This window comes from Cyprinodon tularosa, unplaced genomic scaffold (assembly GCF_016077235.1).
Source record: "Cyprinodon tularosa strain WSP-4 unplaced genomic scaffold, ASM1607723v1 ctg332, whole genome shotgun sequence".
Taxonomy (NCBI): Eukaryota; Metazoa; Chordata; class Actinopteri; order Cyprinodontiformes; family Cyprinodontidae; genus Cyprinodon; species Cyprinodon tularosa.
In genome coordinates this window covers 2,148,715-2,169,396 of record NW_024039044.1, presented here as the reverse complement: position 1 = coordinate 2,169,396, position 20,682 = coordinate 2,148,715, and the positions used below count along the sequence as shown (strand labels likewise).

Below are 20,682 nucleotides of genomic sequence, written 5' to 3'. Positions count from 1 at the left end.
TATGGGATGGGCATTTGTAGTATGAAATGAATGCCGTGTTCATCTTGGGGTGAACAAGGCCTAAATGTGTGATTCTAATTGCTTAGAGATATTTCCTGATAGAAAATGCAGTGTGTATGTAATTTAAACAAAAAATAAATTAAGTTTTTTAGCTATCACAAAAAGTCCCTCTAAAACATAGGAAGCAGTGTTGTATAAAGCACTGAAATCTCAGAGTCATGTAAAAGTATAGGTACCTCTCCAAAATATTACTTTTTAAAAAGTCCAAGTCACTGACTGAAGTAATCTAAATTATCTGAAATATATTGAACTTAAGTATAGGGATGGGAATCGCAAACCAGTTCCATGTGTTCCAATTCCATGGCACCATTTGTCTGCTTGCTTAATGGTTCTCTTAACAGTTCCAGGCAGCACCAGAGCCTAGCGCTGGGCAGCACAATCTACGACACGTTTTTTTACGCAGGTTACGCACATGGCATTCAGTAAGCAAGTACGATGTTACCAGGTGTAAGTCTAGAAAAGCAAAACAAAATAAATCGTGCCCCATTGTATAAAGCGATCAAAAGTTTGGCTTAATTTTAAGGAATAGAAAGATGGAAACAAGGCGCTTGCAATAAATGCAAAGTGGCAATAACAATCGTGATTTCTATGCTTCCTGACAGAAGCTAAAGTTACGACCAGCATGGAAGGAAACTCTGGTGCTAAGTAGCAAGTTTTACATTACTGGCTGTGCTTAATGTGGTTTCTAGTAAATCATATCTCATTTCTGGAAATAAACCAATTTCTTACCTCTCTTTGGGGTTATTAAACAAGCTACGAAGTTGCTCTGCAGTTCAGGGAGCGAGAGAAAGGTGATGCTTGTTTATTTAAATTAGGGGGAGATTACTTTATTTCCCGAAATTGTACAGTAATGCTTTTTCATTAAATGGATACCTTCTCTATTGGATTTAGATGACTGTGACGGTGCAGTTTGAATGACATTTTTTATATTTTGGTGACGGTCAAATTTACTTCCAATAATATACACAGTACTTCAGTTAAGGGGATGAGGGGGAGTGCTAAAATGACCATCCCCTGTGAGATGTTATTACTAAATGTGTTACATTTCTACTATATATTAACAGTAATGGCAATAACATTGCTCTTTCAGCATCTGGCAGGCTGTGGGCTTAGAAGTAGTCTTAGTAAAATAAATAAAATCAAAGAAGTGGCCTACCATAACCATGAAGCTGATCCCAGTGGGAAATTTGTCCTCTGCATTTGTCCTCCTAGCCCTGCCAGTCCTGGGACTGACTGTAAGGTGCCTTGGTCAAGGTTAATGACCGGCGTACCTGACATGTAACAACCATACCATGCATATTGTTTAGGTTAATATATTATATTAATTTGGCTCTATTTGCTTACAATAAAAAAAAAGACCCACCACCCCCCTTCCTTCTTTTTTTTTTCACAACTAGACTGCTGAATATACACAACCAAAGGCAGGATAAATTTAGACCAAGTTTAGACAGAAAATGTAACCTTTTTGTAAGCCTTCAGTTTTCCTTCTTCAATTAAGGTCAGTGCTAGGCTCTTAAAAAATGTACACAACCAATTGCAGGCAATATTTGGACCAGAGGGTGTATACTAAGAACATTTTTAAGTGATAAACCAGGTTTAGTTAAACTACAGGAAGTAGTAGACCTGCTAATAGATACACCTGCATGTATCATTTAGTTAAGAAAAGTGGGAGTCCTGGCTCTGCTATTAGCTGCTTTACAGATACCACAAGGTTAACTTAACCTGCTTTACTACTTAACCAGCTTTGTATACCCCCCAGGTGTAGACAGAAAATACATATTTTTTTGTAAGCCTTCAGTTTTTCCTTCAGGTAAGGTCATAAGTACATTACATAACTTCATTACAAAAAAAAAAAAAAAAGAAGCTTTTCTGACACCTGAAGAAGGAGTCCAGTTTGAAACAGCATTTTTTTAAACCTTTCTAAAAATAAATAGTCAGCACAGAAAATGTGGCCAACATAAAGAGGCTGTTATGATTACTGTTCTTCACAAACTAAAGGCACCCACACAACTGGTGGTTCCCCTGTAGCTCAGTCAAATGCTGTTGCAGTCGCTGTCGTTGTCTATGTCTCCCCTTCCATGTGGCTGCTGCCAGTGTTGCCAACTCCTCAGCAAGGAAAGTAGCTATTGGCTGTGCTATAAGTCACTGAATGACGCCATTGCCTAATTTGCATAATCTGCCACATGATGTGATGTGCATGTTATTGACGCTGTGGGAGAAATATTGACGCTGTTGTTAAATAGAGACAGCAACTGAGGAATCTGACTCCAGTGTGATCAACCTGCGGCGTCAATCTCGGCGCATGCGTGCAGTTCATTTGCAGTCTGGAAGCTGAGGGTAAACTTGCTGTGGCTCTGACTGCAGCTCTGAGAGGGAGGGACTCTTACGTGCTTTCACGTAAGAGTCTCCAAAACCCACCAGTGACACCAGAAAAGTCGCTAGATTTGTCGCTAGTCGCTTTTTTGGAAAAGAGTTGCTGGAGGGGTCTGAAAAGTTGCTAAATATAGCAACAAAGTCCCTGAGTTGGCAACACTGGCTGCTGCTGATTGCGAGACTGGCTTTGTGTTTATTGGGAGAAGCTAAACAGGTGTATCCTATTGGTGGTGATGAACAAGTCCAGGCAAGACCCGACTTTGTTGCAGTCAATCAGTGGGTGGGTTCAAAATACTCTCTCTCTTGCTTTTTTTTGGAGCGGGTCACTAAACCAAAAATTTTTAATCTATCGGAGTAAACGTATGCAGTTAAGTAGTGAAATATATTGAAGTAAAAGTGCAATTTGTCAAAAAATGTTATACTTGAGGAAAGTGTAAACTACTCCAAAATATACTTAAGTACAGTAGTGAAGTATTTTTACTTTGTTACTATACAACAGATAAGACAGCTGAAAGTGGTTAACACACTTTCTTCACAGAACGTTCCCAAACATCAACCCTGACAAATATCAAACCATGAGGAAATAAGATTTTTGATTACTTTTCTTACAAAAAGAAAAGCCACATTTCTGTAACTACTTATAGCCATTTCAAACCGTCATCTGTCCTGCTTTAATTGGATTTATTCTGTTTAATCTTGGCCAGATGATGTTTAAATCACATAATCTTCTGGTATAATTGATGCTTTTCAGTAAAACTCAAATATCTGGGCTGGCCTTACTCTAGAAAATTACCCAGTCCATTAAGGCAATGAAGCAGTGGAGTGAGAAGCCATCAGCCTTAAAAAAATATAGACACTTGTAGAGGAAAAGAAAGAGTCCCAAAAGGAAAAGCACAATCACAAACCTTACTGCAGACAGCCAGGTACGACTATTCTTCTCTCCTTTAAGAAATATACCAATTATATGGAAGTTTCACAGAGAGATCAACACTTGCAAACAAAGCCACCTTTCGTTCTTTACTATTCGTGCCCCATTTGAGCACCAATGAGCTTTTGTTGTCATGTCCATTAGTATTCAGCTGCTCTACTTTGTGCTTTTGAATCAAATCAGAGCTGATGATGTGACTATGATAAACACAGGGAATTATTACAGTGTTCAGCTTTATCGCCTGCATGTCTGTTTAATACCTTATACAATTAACCAGGATGTCTCGCTGTGTGGAGGTTGTTTCACTTTAAAAACACACACGTCTTCACTCCTGAGCTGAAGGTTTTACCCCTCTGCTTTTATAAGCTCAAGGCAAACACTGCTCTGTTGTTTTCTGTATGACTCTAGAGTTTTAATAGCAGGTTTGGTGGTAGCAGACACTGAGGATAATGTGTATTTCAGACAACTGGGGTCTTGATAATGTATTCATATCTCCAAATGACAAATGGCTCCCACCAGAAGGCGGTTTAACATTTAAATGAGAAGCTGAAGAAAACATAGAACAAAAACACCCAGCAGGTTTTGGATACACAGGAGCCGGCCAGGGAGCAACAAAGATATTAAAACCCAATATACGCAAACAGTTTCAATCGAACCAAACACAAACACAGAAACCATCCAACCAGAAATACAAAAAAGGGGGTAAGAGATGGGAGCAGCTTGTGTCCCAACAGGGAATCAGATAACAGAAGAGAATTTGCTGGCATGTTAAAAATATTAATGAGAGTTCGTAGAAGCACCTCATCAGACCCTGAGCTAAGGTTGGAGCAGTTTCCCTGCAAACAATCCAGGGCTGCTGTGTCGGCCAACCAGGTCCTGCTGCAGAGGCACAACTTGATTGTGGCTCATCAGTATTAACTCAGACACACACACACACAGTTGATGGGTGGAGGCCCACACTGCAAGTAAATATGGATGGATAAAGGACTCTGAGACCCACGATAGAAAGTAAACAAACATATTCACACAGTCATTTGAGAAGGCAACACGGACTGCATGCAGTATATAATAAGGCTTTATATAGAAATATCTCTTATCTTTTTAATATTCTCTCCGGCCTACTTCTTTAATATCGTCCTAATTTTAAACCTTCTTTATGACATCTTTCTAGATCTTTTCATGCATACATTTACTGAGCTCACTTTTCCTGATTCCAATCTCACCAATTATTCTTCCCATTCCAGTTTACATTTTTTATTACATGTGTTATTGTGAACACATAGCTTCAATTTAGATCTTTTTGTGTCGTTTAACACTGCTCTGCTGTTTGTAGTACAGCCACAGAGAAATTCTCCAGAGTCCCTCACGTAAATGTAAAGATGATGATGGTGTAAGAGTAAATCAATATCCTGATAGCAGCCTACACAGGAAAGTTGTCAGCCAATCATGGCAAAGATTGCTGTGGGGACGGAGCCAATTTCTCAGGTCAATGACAGAAACTGCATGAATAAAATAAGGGCAAGGCCAAAGCTTGCACTAGTGTTCATATTTCAAACACACAGCTGGTGTCTGGAAGACTGGAAGCTGTTTTTTTTCAGCTTTACCCAGTGGCTTAAATAGGAGCAGCATAGAAGGAAGTGTTTCTTATAGAATCCATCTACATCCTGCTCCATTTAAAATAAATATATACGCAGTAAGATGCATACCTAGGCATCAGCTGTGCATTATATACTGGCCACAGTGTGTACATGTTTACTGCATCTTCTTCTTTCAAATTTTATCTCATAAATAACACAGTTTATTTAATTCATATGATGCTGATAGATGTATTCAATCCATCCTTTAAAGTCTTTCAAGGATTAGCAATAACATTCTGATTTTAGTGACACAAATTCATCTTAAAGGCACAGAGGCACAAAGAGAGGTAGGATCTATTTTAGTGCTACAGGTTAAAAACAATTAGCAAAATGTAATATTTACATCCAACTTGTTAATTCAGGGGAATCGGTGGATGCTTTATACATGCGTGGCTCGTATTCAATGCGGAAACAGTGAAGAGTCGCTCTTCTCCCCCTGAGTGCATAAATGCTCAGTGAAGACACAAAACTCAGAGCTATTGGTGCATGTGTTTTCACCTTAGCCTCCAACAAGACAAGAAATGGTCAATATATTTTGTTGACAATCGTTTTTTAAGGAAAGAAATTATGTTTATGTGGTGGTAAATATGTTTAAAAACACTGTATCCATTGCCATGAGGCTCATTAAAGGTATTGACATATTTCTATTGCAGTAAAGTTTTATGTAACCAGAGTCAAGTAGGGAGCTTAACTTTTTTTAAAGCTTGCTCTTAGCTGTTGGTATTGTAGCATGTTCACCTGCCTCTGTGATGATATGATAGTCTGAATGGTGCTGGCTTCATATTCTCACAGCACTTCTTCCATGTTTATGTGCAACTTAAATCAAGTCTGACTTATTTTAGGAGCAAACTGCAAATGAAACGGATGAAATCTCTTCTCGCACGTGTGCTCCTATTTGTTTTTTCCTGCTCGCACCAATCTACAGTATTTTCAGGCAGAAATGCAAGTAACAGAGTTGCACTGTACGCCCTATAAATATCCTCGAGGGGAATTCTGCAGGCAGCAACACGAGCTGAGGCTCTGTCTTTTCACCCAAACTCAGTGGGTCAGCACGGTGATACACTGCACTCAGTTGTTTTTGACGGCAGGATAGAAAAAATACCATGTGGAATTTGTCTCTCCTTGCGAGCATACGCCTAGTGGGAAAGAGATCTAACAGCTCCCGTTTCCTGCTTTTAAAGCTGAATGATGTTGAGGGTGAGCATCACCTGCATCACAGCCTCTTCTTTCAGCTGATTGGTCTCAGGGATGTGACGTCTGGGGGGTTGGTCTCATAATTTTCCAGAAAGGGGTCATTGTCTCAGCCACAACAGGAGAGGGTTGGTGTGTGACTCAGGGCCTTTGATTAGACTAATTTCTTCAGCAATGTTGCATCACAGCATCCGGTCTGGGAGGATATCCCTCAGGAGACCATCCATCACCTCACCAGGAGCATACCAAAGCATTTTAAGGTGGTAATACAGGCATGTGGAGGTCACACACAATGCTGAGCCTCTTTTGACTTGTTTTCATTACATTACATCAAAGTAGGATCAGCCTATAGTGTGTTTTTCAACAATATTTTGTGTCACTTCCATTGGTTAATAAAAGTGATTTCCATTGAAGTTTTGTGTCTGGTTTGTTGTGAGTAAATTCATCTTTGTACAGAACAAAATATTTAATGAGAATATTTCATTTATTCAGATCAGGATGTATTATTTGAGTGTTGTCTTTATTTTTTTGAGGAGTGTATAGATATTGTACTCCTGGGCAGGTTGAGTGACTTCTTCATCTCAAGCTCAGGTCCTCTACCAGAGGTCTGGGAGCTTGAGGATTCTTCACAGTATATTAGCTCTCCCTAAAACAGCACTTTTCTTAACTAAGATATCTGATGTTTCTCAAGGTGCTGTAACTGTTGGAGCCACTTCTCCAGTGTGGGGGTTACTACACCCAGTGCTCCAATAACCACGGGCACTTGCTTTATTGTTGTCACCCTCCTGGCTCTTTGTAGTTCTTCCCTGGGCCCTGGTATTTCTCCAGTTTCTGAAGTAAATTTTCCTGATGTTTCATCATTTGGGATGGCCACATCAATCACTACAGCTTTCTGCTGCTTATCAATGATAACAATGTCTGGTTGAGTGGCCAAAACCATGTTGGATCTCATTTTTCTAATGTCTCAACATAGGAACTCTGTGCACAAAGGGAGCCAAGACGAAAGATCAGATTGGTGTTCCACCATAAGTCCCCCTGATATTGCGTCTGTCTGAACGACACAAAACACTGTGTGCAGAGCCTAAAATGGTCACTGGTTTACCTTCCCATATGCTGATGCTGACTGACGTTAACAACAGGTTGGTTTCAAACACAAGGTTTACCACTTTAAAACCTCTTAAACTTTCATTTGTAGCATTGAGTGGTTCTTCAAAACTTCAACTTGCGACAAGGCAATGAAAAATAATTTTTTTTCTTTCTTTTTTGTGCACTGCTGACTTGTTTCTACACTTCACACAGCACATTAGACATGTACAGTACATCAGTGGTCACACTGACTATTTAAAAAAAAGGTAGAGGTATATATATATATATATATATATATATATATATATATATATATATATATATATATATATATATATATATATTTGAACATGTATATTTCCAAGTAATACATTTGGTTACAGCAAGAATTGGGCTGCACATGCATTCATTTATTTATTTTTTGGTCTACTACTTGTCATTAGCATCACATCATCTCCAAAGAGCCAAATTTTTATCTCTTCAATGGCCTAGCATTGAAGTTAAACAATTATGATTTTATACTAAATTTAAGTTCCTCCAATTACAGTGGTTGTTTTCTTAAAATTGCTTTCTGTCCTCATGGTAACAGGAAAAATGGATTTGCAATAACAAGAAAAAGTGTAGCCATGAAACTGTTATTTGTTGTTTTTTCTGACATTGTGTGAAAACAAAGGTCAATATAATTAGCCTTCCCGCAGTATTGGAGAAGGACACAGATTGCATTAACTTGCATTTACACGTGTCACTCCCTTTGGCTGTGACTCAACAATGGTTAATTATACCGCTATTATTTAAATACAAAAATGTATGAATACTGTTTAATAAAGATGCATTGATAAAACAAATGTTCTTAATATCCAGGATCACTCCAAACTAACACACTTATATTCTTTCAATAACCTGTTCTCACACTGACATGCAACTATTCTGCTGCAACACTATGGGAGACATCACTCATGCTGCAATTTTACCACCTTGAATTGCTTCCATATTCACTGATTGAAAGACGAAGCTTGATGGCTTAAAAGTATTTTGATTGGTCTCCTGTTGGAGCCATTCTTAGCATTCAGCAAACCATTATTGTTGGGATCTGGAGATTCTCCACCTTCTCCAGCAGAGTGCGCTGTGGATCCTCCTGGGCTGGAGCCCTCCAGCACAGCTGACATTCATCAGCTCATCAGGAGACCTGCCTTTATAAGCAGCTGCCAGACCTTCCTTCGACGCCGCAGTGTTAGCCAAGTTTGGAAACCAGTCTCTCTCGAGAGAAGCTCTGGATGAGCTTAACCTGTAACTTGCCTGCCTGCCCTAGAGAGCCAAACCTGAAGTCCTCACTCTGGAATCCACCAGCTGTTCTTAGGAAAGAGCTAATCACTCCAACCAAGGTCTTTTCACTGTAAGTAAGAAGCTAGACGCTGCTGCTGCTGCTCAAGCACTCTGCTGAACCAACAGTCTCTGGACCCAACCGGTTCCCTCTCTCAGAACTAGCCTGGACCTCTTCAAGATGCCAGAGAATCCTGCCCGGACCCGAACCTGAATCTTGTTCTTGTCATTTGTGTGAAACCTAAATAAACTCTGTTAAATCTTTTACCAAGTCTCCAGTGGTGTTCTGCTTGTGGGTTTTATCTCTAAACCGATCATGACAATTATAAGTCAATTCTAATTAATGTAGACAGAACATCTGCATAGGCTCTTTCTGTACAATTTTATTTCTAATCCAAAATACCATTGGTCCTGTGTGTTTATCCGTCATCCTTACTGTCCTCCTTCATCTCAGGGAGTCAGACAGACTGCTGGTGTCACTGTTATGGTTCTGTTTAATTTGTTCCGTAATAATTCAAAAAATATCCACTGGACTTGGTTTCCAAGATTTGAAGACATTTGGCCACCTCTCCAGGAAGCTTGTTCAATTCAAATGTCTGGATCCGCAGTGAGTTTGAGTCTTATATGGACAAAGCCTTGTATCTCTTGGAAACATGCAAATGGTAACCGATGAATGGGTCGTTTGGTTCCATTGTTAGCCTGTAATATCTGAAACCTGTCTATACCTGTTTAATTTGGTTTTGGAATGATGAGGACACTTTCTGTTCACCCTGTCACTTTTCAGCCCCCAGCACTTATCATAACAGCTTATTATACCAGCTATATTACACTTGTGCATTTTAGATTTGAGCCTTTAGTTTCTTTATTTTTATTATTCAAGAAAAATAATAAATATTTTAATAAATGTTAAAATTAAACATTCAGGACTGACTAATATTTGATGGTCATTTAAAAAAAATGCACAGACAATATTTATCTTAAAAATTCTTATAATTTCTGAAACTTTTTGGATCTCACTCTTAAATATTTAACAATAAATTCCATATCACCATTTATTCAGTAGATGGAAAAGCCTCTATTATCATTATAGCAAAAAAACTTACCAGCATCATTTTTAGCTAAACTTGTGCTTATGGAACATCTACAGAACTTGTAAAATAATATATGGAAAATATTATTTTAAATGTTTATGAACTAAAATAAAGTTGGGTTTATAAAAGGTTCACACATGACACCCACTTATTTTTTTTTATCACCTAATTACAAGCCTTATAAACTACACAGAAAACAGCTTATAATACCATGACAATCCAGAACCTGATAAAAAAAAAAAAAAAGTCTAGAGCAAAATGGTAAAATATTCCAAGGAAAAAGAGAAGAGCTACAAGAAAACATGTACATCCTCCTTGGGTGGACAGAAAAAGGAGAAATTATGAGAGGAAAATATCCTCAGGTCTATGTGACTTTTAATCTGGATTTTATTCAAAAATAAACTGTAAGATAATTAAATAGTTTTTCTGGGTATATTATAAGGATTCCTTTATGGAAATTAAAGAAAGTTTTCTATCACCTGTACTAAAATGGAAGAAATAAAATCCTGAAAGTAATATTTTTCACACTTGGCAAAATGTGTTGCTCAGTGACAAATAGTTTATTGAGTTGCAAGTACATAGACAGCCAAGAATGCAGATGATGTTGAGAGAGCAACGAGCTGGTAAGCGGCTGAGCACAAACGCAGACATGGAGATGAATGCACGCAAAGACCTGTTTGTGTGCAATGCACAGCTGGCCAGAGTTTAGTATGCACCAGACATGCACTTGACACATCTATATTACATTTAAACACAGCACCCCAGCGTCACAACGCGCTCAGATTCGGAACTGTGTGCCAAATCGCGGGACACAAATGACAAGCAGCATAACTTTCCAGAACTCTATACCACCCCCTAAAACGTATTACTAGTACACACTATCAGAGCATTACGTCTTACTTGCACTCCTGTTTATAGGTAGCTTTGTTTCTCTCCACTGTCTCCTGAGGATTTGGAAAAAACTGAAAACCCCGATTTGAGCAGTTTGTTAAGAAGGTAGCTTTTAACCAATAGCCAGCAACATGATGAACGGAATCTGACTATGATTGTATTACAATTTCAACTATATCTGACTGTACAGATTAATATCATTCAGATTATATAATTTGATATTGGACCTGAATAAAATGCTGTAAGAGGACATAGCTGCTTTTTTCTCCACAAACATAAACTGAAAAGAATTTAAATCACTTTATTTTCAGGTTATTTATGGTTAAACGTACAAAGCTGGAAAGAAAACAATCAAACTGTGTTTCCCACACTGCAAAAAATATAAATCTCAATAAGTTATTTTTTCTTAAAATAAGTGTGTTTTTCCTTGATTTGAGGAGATAAGTAAGACACTTTGCCAATGGAACAAGACAATTTCCTTTTAAAATAAGAAAAAACTATTTTATCGTCTTATTTCAAGTAAATATTATCTAACTATCTTATTTTAAGAGTGAAAATACTCATTCCATTGGCAAATCATCTTATTTACCTGCTCAAATTAAGGCTAAATATACTTAATTTAAGCCATTTTTTACTTATTTCTGGATTGTTTTTGCAGTGCACTGACACCCTTACTTTTTGTGTCTTTATGTTACTCTTTCTCTCTGCTGGATCCACTCACCATTTGTCTTTTTTTCATTTATCTGTTGCCTACTTCTCTGGCTCTATATCTTTTTCTTGTTATCTCCTCTCATGTCCCTTCCTTTCTCTTCCTTCACTGACCCTTCCACCTCTTCCCACGTTCTCCTCCTGCCCCATCATTACTCCTCCTTCAGCACTCATCTTTCTAAGGCTGCCGAATTCCCCAGCACAACAGAGCTATTCTGCTGCCTACTAATAGAATCCCTCAGTTCCTCTAATGGATCTGTCAGAATCTCCTGAGTACAGAGAACAGATGGATTGATAGGGCGGAGGAGAAAGAAACAGGAAGGGAGACAAAGAGACAGAGAGATGATGAGACCAGGAGAGAAGAAAAAAAGAGGGAGCTCCGGGGCTCTCTACACTTTCATGTGAGCCCAGGGAATTCTCCGAGCAGCAGCTTCTCTGACAGTACCAAGCAGCCACCATATGGTCTGATGAACACGGTGCCACTTAAGGCCATCCTATCGCCACCACAGGATGATGGTGGTTACCTATCCAGGTGAGTATGGTAAAAAGGTTGAGTTTAAAGCCAATAATTTCAAAACACCATTTCTACAGCAAAGAGGTCATGAAACTGTTTAAATGTGAAAGACAACTCAAGTAAAGGCAGAATCAATTTCAAAATTTTTATTTTGTTAAAGATCATACCAAAGTATTAAATTCAGGTCCAGGCTTTGACTAGACCAACATGAGTAAACGTAATACAGCTCCTACTTGAACTGGAAATATCAGTAAAATAAATAATGATGTGGTGGTATTGAATTTCTAAAAAGACAATAAAGGATATTTCTATTCTATTCTATTCCATTACATCAATACAGCTCAAGTAAAGAAAAGATGCCGTTTTAAATTAAAGCAAATGAAAGTGCAAAAAGAACAATCATTGGCTACTCTCTGTGTTTGGAGCTTCAAATTTATAATTTATTTAATGCAAATGATCTGTGTTTGAATTTAACGTTGGAAAACCTGTACGATTGTCTGAATGATAAGCTTGGTGATGCAAGCTAAAACACCCTATACAATATATTTATATATTTTTTTCATATTACAATCTCAAGCTCAATTTTATATATCCCTTGGAATACTCCTTTAGGGAAATTCTGGTTCCAGTAGCTCATATAGAGTACAGAGGGAAAAGTTAAGGCAAGATGCTATTAAAAATAAAATACAAAAGACAATATAAAGAGGGTGTATATATTATTAAAAAAACATAAACTTTTTTTTAAACAGCTCCCAATTTTATATCAGACATCTAACTGATAGGATATTAAACTGAAAACGTTTAAAATATTAAACTTTTTTATTGCTTCTATTGCTATTATCATTTCCATTACAGTGGAATAAAGAAGAAAAAAATGCAGCACTTGTACAAAAGAAAATTATTTTTCACAGCCCTGTAGAGTAAAGTATGAGGAGGCTTTAGTACATTTAATCTGCAGCAAGTTTGTCTGCGCTGATAAAAAAACAAAAACATATATTTACTATAGATGATACAAACAAATCCAACTTCAATACAAGTTGAATGCTTCCAGAAGAACCAGGAAAAGAACACACATATTTCTGCTCAGTGTCTCTTATCTGAGGGAAAGTAGAGTTCTGTGTCTGTGTCTCATTCGTAGCAGATATTTCCTTAATTGGTACCACACAGCAGGGAACCAAAGCAGCCCAGTTCAAACAACTCCAACTCGGTGCAGTTGATGCAAATATTATTTTAAAATCCATTTCCCTGCCCATCATATTTGTTTTAGATAAATCCCTGGCCAGCCACTGTGTTTAAATCTGGGAACTTACCATTGTCGGTAGCGATGAAGAGAGCTGTGTATTTATTTGCTTGGACATAAGGCGACTCTCGGTCCAACGCGGCTGAGGTGTTGACAGTTCCTCTGACTGGGTTCACACTCAGCCAGCCAGCTGGGTCCCGCAGTACAGAATATCTGCAAAACATAAAAAAAAACAAAAAAAAAATAAAAAAAAAAAACAGAGAAGCTGTTGTATAAATGTGAAAAAAAACACCAGCTACAGAATGTGCTTTATTTTACAATATACATATGTTTACTGCTTTTTTTTTTTTTTAGTTTACTGGTATATTTCTTTCATGATAATTCTTCCATAGTGTTTAAGAAATGTACAACTTCTGCATTAAAAAGAGATCAAAACAATCTGGGTCCTTTATGTTTTAGAACACAACCCAAGATTAATGAAGAGATGGAGGAAGGGCCAGTTAGAAGGAACTCACATAGATAGATTAGAAAACTGAGGGGGGTTGAATCCATGAAGATACCACCTGTTAAGTTTAGAGGGTTTTGAAACAAAATTTTGCCTCTCTCATTTATCAGGTACCTTTGTAAAAGTGACAACCCCCCTTCCAAACTCCCAGCAGCACCTCCACAACCCTGGGCCTGGGTTGAAGGCCTCAGATCTTGATGCAAACAAACAGGGATTTGAGGTAACTTAAATTGTGTAAGTTAATAAAAAAAAATATATATATATATGTAAAATGTTTATGTGCACTGCAGAAAGGTTAGCAATAAAAAGAAAGATGAATCCTTGGGTTATTTACTTCAAACAACTAAAAAGCAGCTGATTTATCATGTAAACAAGGCCATAAAAAACCAATGAATAGGATCACAAATGGTGCTTTCGGTAAAAGTTTAAAAAAACAATCCACTGGACTTGGTTTCCAAGGATTGAAGACGTTTCGCCTCCCCTCCAGGAAGCTTTTTCAATTGAAATGTCTGGATCCGCAATGAGTTTGAGGCTTTATATAGACAAGGCCTTGTATTGCTTGGAAACATGCAAATTGAAACCGACGAGCGGGTCGTTTGGTTCCATTGTTAGCCTGTAATATCTGATACCTGTCTATGATTCTGAAAGGTCGGTTGTTAAAAGAGGGATTGTTCACCTGGCTGAAGGGAGGAGGTACTTTGTTCCTCTGTGATGGGGTGGTGGTTGTGATGATACCTGGAAGGAATCATCTCAATAACTGAATTGTAAGTTCCACCCCCTCTGTTTAAGGTTGGTTTTTCTCTATTAACATAGATGGCTGCTTTATTAGAATGCTAAGCTTAGTCATATGGCTAACTATAAGTTCAGGTCTGAACCATATTTTTTGTTTATATCCAGTGCTTTTTCAGCTTGGTCCTCCAAATATTCTGCAATCATATCAGTGCTGGTGATATGAGTTCAACAATAAAAGCAATCAAGATAATCTGGCCAAGTAACAAAGAGACGGAATCAACTGTTGAAACAGTTTGTTTGAAGAATCTGCCATAGAGATGTTGTAAAATGTCAAAAGAAAAGTTCTGCCAGACCAACATTTGACAGCAGCTACAGCTGCAGTGCCTCCTGCAGAGCTAAGGTCAGAAGATGATGAAGAACCTCTCCAGATATCTGGTGGGCGAGCAGCCAATCCATAGCCGGCATCCCCTTGAAAACAAGATGAAGGGCGGATCACGACCCAACTGAGGTAACCACTCAGTTTGGCTCTGATGACTGCTAGATGCTGATTAAAAAGGGTCTCTGCGGAACTCGCCAATGGCTGATTTATGAGAAGTAGTTCAGAGTCCTATTAAACCATTGCATGAACTCTCAATGTTTGATGTGCGGTGCTGTGTTTTCTTCTGTAAAGCAACTTCCAGACAGCAGAAAAACTGGGTAAAAGTTACTGAAACACATATACCAACACACATGACTGCATACTTCTTTTTACCATAAAACTGCTCTTTGCCAAAGTGTTCAGTAGTGGAGAAACTGTCTTTGAAATTGAGCTCTTCAGCTAACAGAACTCAAATAAGCCTGGGGAAATGGCGTTGCAATCAACCTCTGCTCACACCTCTCCCCTCTCACTCTCACATACACTCTCCTTGCTAGTGATTACTGCTGTTAACCTACACACTGTTTTACTGTAACAGAAGAGGAAGGCTCTGAGGTTAAATGCGCTGTTAATGACGACACATTTAACATCACACATGCTCTTTGTGAATGCATTTCTCACACATCCCCACACACAACAAACACCCCCCATAAACACAACACAGACGATTCAAGAAGTTGACTTGTTCCATGTAACAGAGAGGCTCACAGCATAACAACTTCCATGTTTCATTTGTCTTATCGCCGATTACATTATTGGAGGCTAACTGTTACATCATTAAAATTAAATGGAGGCCCACTCATATTTCACTTTGTCATCCTGTCTTTTAAACTATTTTGGCAGGTCTTAGCATTATGCCTATAATAAAAGTAATTGACAAGCTACTATTCTTATTTGTATACATAAGACTGAAATCACTGCAATAACTGATAAAAAAATACATATATATTTACTTAAAATCCCCATTTTTGCCTTTAAGTTGAGCAAGTACATAATATGATCTCCCCTGTAATGACTATTTTTTGCTCTTAAAATAAGATGAGTTATAATTTACATAAAATAAGGTTATTTGTTTCAGATTTTTAAATGCAAGTCAGCTTGTTTCACTGACAAATTGTCTTAAAGACCATCCATCCATCCATCCATCCATCCATCCATCCATCCATCCATCCATCCATCCATCCATCCATCCATCCATCCATCCATCCATCCATCCATCCAAAAATGCTTATGAAAAGCGTTTTTAATAATTTGGTTCAAAAGTCAAGTCTATAAAAGTGTAACAAGATTGAGAGGCCACAATATTTCTATAGCAAAAGAACATGTTATGTGAAAAATTGCAAATGAAATTTGGCCAAGTCAAAAGGTTTATGGATGCATGCTTGATCAAATCCTACATGCTGAAGTGTCAAAGGTGTTGTAAAGTATTAGTTTTATACAGCATCATATTTTCATTAACCAGTTAAATGAAAGATAGATGTGATAGAGGTAGAGAGAATCGGTCAGTGATCCTAAAAATAGTTGAGCTTAAAAATTAGGCAAAAGAGTTTTTTCAATCAGATCAAATTAAATGGACTTCTTGCAGATATGGGGAAGTGATAAGCTGTTTGGCTTCAGAGCAAATTCTGAAAATGAGTCAGAATCCTGTCAGAACTGATGCAGACCACTAAATGAGTCAGATCCACTGTTTCTCTGCAGTGTGCAAACACAAGAACAGTCCATTAGATCCCTTTAAAGTGCAAATTAGAAAGACATTAAAAAGCCATTAAGTATATTCATATCTGGCTCAACGTGTTTATCTCCAAAACCAGAGAAGGCCAAAACAAATCAGTCAACAAATGAGTCAGTGTACAAACAGAATGCTATCACTTTGCCACATTTAGCTGCAAACAATCAAATCCAATTTATACATTGAAAAAGGAAGCAAAAAGTAAAGAACAATATCCTGCCTGTGTCTATTCTATTCATGATTCCAACAAACTTCTTTCCTTATATTTGCAAAAATGCAGAAATTACAAAGTAATGAAAATGATTAGTTATTACTTCTACTTTTACAATTGCAGAATTACATCCTTAGGGCTACTATATTGGCATCAGCACTCACACCAAATGGTTTGGTTTAAATTGCTCTTAGCTTTAAGAGGCCACAGAGGAGACTGGTCAAGGACGGTTGCAATCTGCTTCATATGCCTGTCAAAATGTCTCATTATAATGATCCCTTGCAAAATGCATCATACAGCTATTCCTCCTCTATCGTAGGTCTTGATGCCAAAGGCGTTTTAATGTGTTAGAATTAGAGAGTGACTCTAAATTCTCTTGGAAGTGCTATAAGTTTAGCCAAATTGGGCTGATTCTGTAATTTGTTTAAAATGTGCTAATCATTCTGTTCAATGGCTGGCAGATAATTGAGCAAAAAGATGAAAAAAACAAAAAAACAAAAACAGTTTTCTGCAGATTTAATTCTTTTTAATTCATGAAACATGTTAAGGGGTAATTATTGGGAAGGTTTAAGATTTTGTTTCAAAACAAAATTCTCAGAATTAAGTAGTAGAACTTATCGGGACACGCTTAAACCAGTAAAACTTTAATTATGCAGAGCTTGTTGGATATACAATATACTGTAAATAATAACTTAAAGTGGGAGCCTCCGAGCTTGTTTAATGTACTTTCTAGATGCAAACATTTTAATTACTTTTATATTTTTTATTGCAGATTTGTCTTTGCCCTCAGCCCACGCCCTACACAGCTATTGTAAAACTCAGAGAATTATGTAACAAAATTATTTTCAAACACATCTTCAGGAAAACAAACAATTAAAAATATAATTATTCTTAGATGAAATGATTGGCACTTATATTTCTTTTTACTTTTTGAGATTCTTTTAAAGAAACGAGTTGATACCGAAACAATCCAATGAATACATTGCCTTCAATTAAAAAATCTAATCCACTATACTTTTTTTTGTTTTTTGCAGACATGTTTAGGGTTTGTCGCAACTATCTCCCTCTGACCAAAGTATTAATGATATGAATTATATTACTGGCCGTTTACCCACTGTTATTGTTCTTTAATTTGTGTTTTCAACCGATGACAAACATTTTCTACAATGGATGAGCTGAGAAAAAAACAGAGGTGTTTAAGGCCCCGTCCACACGAAGCCGAACCCTGGCCTAAACGCACAAATTTTTCACCAAACCAGCCTCTCATCCACACGAAGCCGGCGTTTCGGGGGTCTGTAAACGATCTTTTTTTTATTCAGCCTTCAGAGTGGGAAGATTTCGAAACGCCGTTTTCGCGTTTCCATCTTTACGCTCTAACCGCATTTTTTTTTTTACACGCATGCGTCATAGCGTCGCCTCTATACACGCATGCGCGACAGATCACAACAACAATGGCGCCGTTGCTGCTAATGCTACTCACCCTGCTGTCGGGCTTACAACAGAATCTTCTTCTTCTGGAATATCTCCAGGAAGAACAGAGCAATATCGACGACATAGTTCAGCACCTGAATTTGACCACGAAAATGGACCCGCAGGGCAACCATGTATAAATATTAGTGCGCATGCCCAACATTTCGTCGCTTATTTTTGCTTTGGCACCACAGCGCCACTTACAGGCCTGGCATTCATTTTGCAGCGTTTTCATGCATTCGTGTGGACGCTCACATTTGTTTTACGTCTCCGTCTTTACGGCAAACGTTTTGGAAAATATCAGCGTTTCGTGTTCGTTTTGACTTCGTGTGGACGGGGCCTTAAACAAGGGTGGCCAATTAAAGTGAAAAGTACGTGTATTAGGGAGGTTTGTACTGTATATACTGCTCTGCTGGTATAGTTTGACATCTTAAGCTCCACCATTTGGGATATTTCAACATCAACCAGCTGCTTAAACTACTTGAGATGGCTGAGATGGCACCATCAAGGCTTCAAGGCAAACAAATATGTCATACATAGACAGAGACAGTACCATAATTGTCCTTATGGTCAACTACTTATACATTATTAATTATATTAGTATTTTCTTCTTACCTGAATTACTAAATCTAAAATGGTTATAGGCCACTGTTGTTTTTGTCAACGATGATGATGCAGAAAATTATTTTGTTGATGCTCTTTTTGTTCCAAGACGATAACCAAAAACTGACGAGCTAAACATGGATTTGATTACTAAATCATGATGAGTTATGGGTGTGACTTTTCAGCAACGAGATAAGCCTTAATCAAAATTAGTGAGTGGTCGGTCAGACGTTTAAAATGCATCATTATGCTTTGATCTGTTTGACCAGCTAAGCCATATCAGTCATGCTGCTGCGTCGTGTTTGATCACGCCCACCACCTGGTGTGCAGCGCTACACATTCTGCATGACCACAGATGGATCAAGGCAGCAGTGACAGGGGAAAAAATAACCCGGAATGGTCCGGTACTGTGCGCTGAACTCTGATAAACTGCTTATCCAGCTGTGGTTGTGCAGAAATGTGTCTTTGAGCACACTTAGCTCAGAGTCTGTGCTTGTGCTCCACACTGATGGTTTGCTCTCAGCAGTTTGGCTCCTCCTGCCCTCGCTGCTTACCGTATTTTCACGACCATAAGGCGCACCGGACTAAAAGGCGCAGTCTAAGTTATGTGTGCCATTTCTGTATTTAACACACACATAAGGCGCACCGGACTATAGGGCGCGTTTTTTATATACAGGTACATGTCCTCTCAGGTGGATTTTCCCACTTAAAAACATATTAAAACTACTTTATTCCCACTGATCACAGCAAATAAAGCTGCAAGGTGTATTTATTACAAAGTATTATTCAAACCTGGGAGCTGGCCGTGAGAGACACATCGCTGATGACACAGGGCTGCGATTACTCCTCTGATATAGTTTATTGACGCATAAATTAACTTAAAACATAGGCAGGATAATAATCTGGATGTGCTGACTGCAATGATTAAATTTTCAGGTGGACTTTCTCACTTAAAAAGATTTAGATTATTTAGATGAAAAAACACCTGCCGAGTCCGGATGCGCCGCGGCCCAGAGGCTGCTGTTGAATTAAGTTTTTTAGGTAGAAAAATAGAGCGGGAGCAAAACTGAGTATGATTGTGCTTTATTCATGTATTTATTACAGAGTATTAATCAAACCCCTCAAAGTCCTCATCCTCTGTTTCTGAATTAAACAGCTGCGCTAAATCCGACATGCCAATTTCCCCTTCTTCTTCGTTTATTGACGCATACATTAACTTAAAACATAGGCAGGATAATAATCTGGATGAACTGACTGCAATGATTAAATTTTCAGGTGGACTTTCTCACTTAAAAAGATTTAGATTATTTAGATGAAAAAACACCTGCCGAGGTGAGTCCGGATGCGCCGCGGCCCAGAGGCTGCTGTTGAATTAAGTTTTCAGGTAGAAAAATAGAGCGGGAGCAAAACTGAGTATGATTGTGCTTTATTCATGTAGGCTATTTATTACAAAGTATTAATCAAACCCCTCAAAGTCATCATCCTCTGTTTCTGAATTAAACAGCTGCGCTAAATCCGACATGCCAGTTTCCCCTTCTTCTTCGTTTATTGACGCATAAATTAACTTAAAACAAAGGCAGGATAATAATCTGGATGAACTGACTGCAATGAATAAATTTTCAGGTGGACTTTCTCACTTAAAAAGATTTAGATTATTTAGATGAAAAAACACCTGCCGAGGTGAGTCCGGATGCGCCGCGGCCCAGAGGCTGCTGTTGAATTAAGTTTTCAGGTAGAAAAATAGAGCGGGAGCAAAACTGAGTATGATTGTGCTTTATTCAAGTATTTATTACAGAGTATTAATCAAACCCCTCAAAGTCCTCATCCTCTTTTCATCATAATCCGCCGGACGTCGCTGAGCAACTGTAGTCCTGGTCCTTGCACCGTTTCATAAAACGGAAGCACCACGATGGACCTCCTTGAAAATTTTCAATTTTCATTTCTTCCGCCAGCTTTACTGCTTTTAGTCGAACAGTGA

The 20,682-nt window shown here is 38.1% G+C and overlaps 1 protein-coding gene across 1 annotated transcript in view; it reads right to left on the bottom strand.

Moving 5' to 3' along the window:
• Positions 1 to 20,682, bottom strand: part of cdh13 (cadherin 13, H-cadherin (heart)) — a 496,790-nt gene that overhangs the window by 52,731 nt on the left and 423,377 nt on the right. The window contains exon 12 of the mRNA XM_038293940.1: positions 13,110 to 13,252. Within this exon, the coding sequence (XP_038149868.1) occupies positions 13,110 to 13,252 (143 nt within the window). The remainder of the gene's footprint in view (positions 1 to 13,109; positions 13,253 to 20,682) is intronic.